Source organism: Mus pahari, chromosome 23 (genome assembly GCF_900095145.1).
Source record: "Mus pahari chromosome 23, PAHARI_EIJ_v1.1, whole genome shotgun sequence".
Taxonomy (NCBI): Eukaryota; Metazoa; Chordata; class Mammalia; order Rodentia; family Muridae; genus Mus; species Mus pahari.
Genome location: NC_034612.1, coordinates 27,688,468 through 27,690,084, shown reverse-complemented (window position 1 = coordinate 27,690,084; position 1,617 = coordinate 27,688,468). Strand labels below are relative to the sequence as shown.

Sequence of the window (1,617 nt, the reverse complement as noted above, 5' to 3'; positions counted from 1 at the left end):
GTTCAGTGCAGAGCTCTCTAATACAGTTGGTCTTGCTGGTCTCCTGAGCCTGCCTTTGTAAGTAGGAGGTCACGTCCACTGGGCGTGTATGTGCATGCCTAAGGATCCACACTCTGGTCCTCACATTTGTGTGGCAGTTGCTTTCATTGCTGAGTTGTCCTGGGTGGGTGCTGGGAATCAAACCCAATCTTATATAAGAGCAGCAAGCACTCTTAACTGCTGGGCTTTTGCTCCAGCCCCCTAACTTTTAATATATGTAAATATCCATTATATATGCTCATTATATGTATCTGTGTGTATATATGTATGTGTGTGTGTATATATATATATATATATGCTCAATTTAAGCCCAGGCCTTGAATGTGTACTTCATCTCCTTAATCCCTTTGAGTACTGGGGTTCCAGGGTCATGTGGTCCTGTGTCCTGTGGGCTCCTTGAATTGTGACCCCTCAGACTTCAGTGTATCACTGATTCTAAAAAAGACAATGGCCAAAATTGGCCATTTGCGAAGAAACTTGTCACATGTCCCTTCCTCTTTGGTCCAGACCCAGCCAGTCCCTGATGCTTACTTGGCACAACTCTGCCTGCAGAGACTGACCCATAAACTAGGTAAAATAGGGAAGGGCCACAGATCTGTCACCTTCGCCCCCAGCCCAAGCCTCCAGCCTATGGGGCCTTCTGCACTAGTGAGGTGCTAAGAGGATTCTTCCTACCCAAGATAGTGATCTCCAGGGAATCGGGCCCAGCCCCACCCAGCTCAACACACACCCCACCCTAGCCCTCCACCCAGCAGAACTGCCCAAGATGTAGGATACGCTGTGAGCACGGCCGTCTTGCATAAGAAGAAGGCAGGAATGTTGTACTGCTCAAACATCAGCTCCGTCAGCTTCTCCCGCTTAGCCCGAGTGTTCCACTGTGAGAAGAGCACAGGAGGAGAGTCCAGATGGAGGCCCAGCCAACATGTCAGTTAGTGTGTACGTGTGTGTGCACACACGTTCATTCACACTCAGAACAAATACACTCAGGAACAAACACATAGACATTCCTATACACACACTTCACATGTATGTATGTACGTATGTATACATACATACAGATACATGGTTTCACAGACACAAAACATCCCCATACACACATTCACACATATTTTACATACATGTACACAAGCATATGCACACACATGCATGCACATACATGTATATACATATAACTTAGACTAGAAACAGTCAGGGCCTTGGTTCATATACACCTGTACAATGTCAGAACTATAAGAAACTTTATTTGATTTTATTTTCTCACACTGGGGATAAAACCTGAGNTCTGGTACATTCAACACAAGCACTCTACCATTGACCTGTGTCCCCAGCCATATTATGTTTTGTACTTTATTTTGACACCAGAGCATCCCAAACTTGCCTCAAATTGTTGATCTTCCTGCTATAGTCTTTCAAGGGTTGGAGTAACAGGCACACACCATCCTGTCTGATTAAGAATGTCCCATTTATTTCTTTGGTTATTTAGTGTGTGTCTCTGTCTCTGTCTCTCTGTCTCTCTGCCTCTCTGTCTGTCTGTCTGTCTGTCTGTCTGTCTGTCTGTCTGTCTCTCTCTCTCTCTCT

At 45.4% G+C, this 1,617-nt stretch overlaps 1 protein-coding gene across 1 annotated transcript in view; it reads right to left on the bottom strand.

Moving 5' to 3' along the window:
- The window catches only part of Actl6b (actin like 6B), a 16,751-nt gene that overhangs the window by 6,827 nt on the left and 8,307 nt on the right, over nucleotides 1-1,617 (bottom strand). Inside the window, exon 5 of the mRNA XM_029533879.1 lies at nucleotides 817-914. Within this exon, the coding sequence (XP_029389739.1) occupies nucleotides 817-914 (98 nt within the window). The remainder of the gene's footprint in view (nucleotides 1-816; nucleotides 915-1,617) is intronic.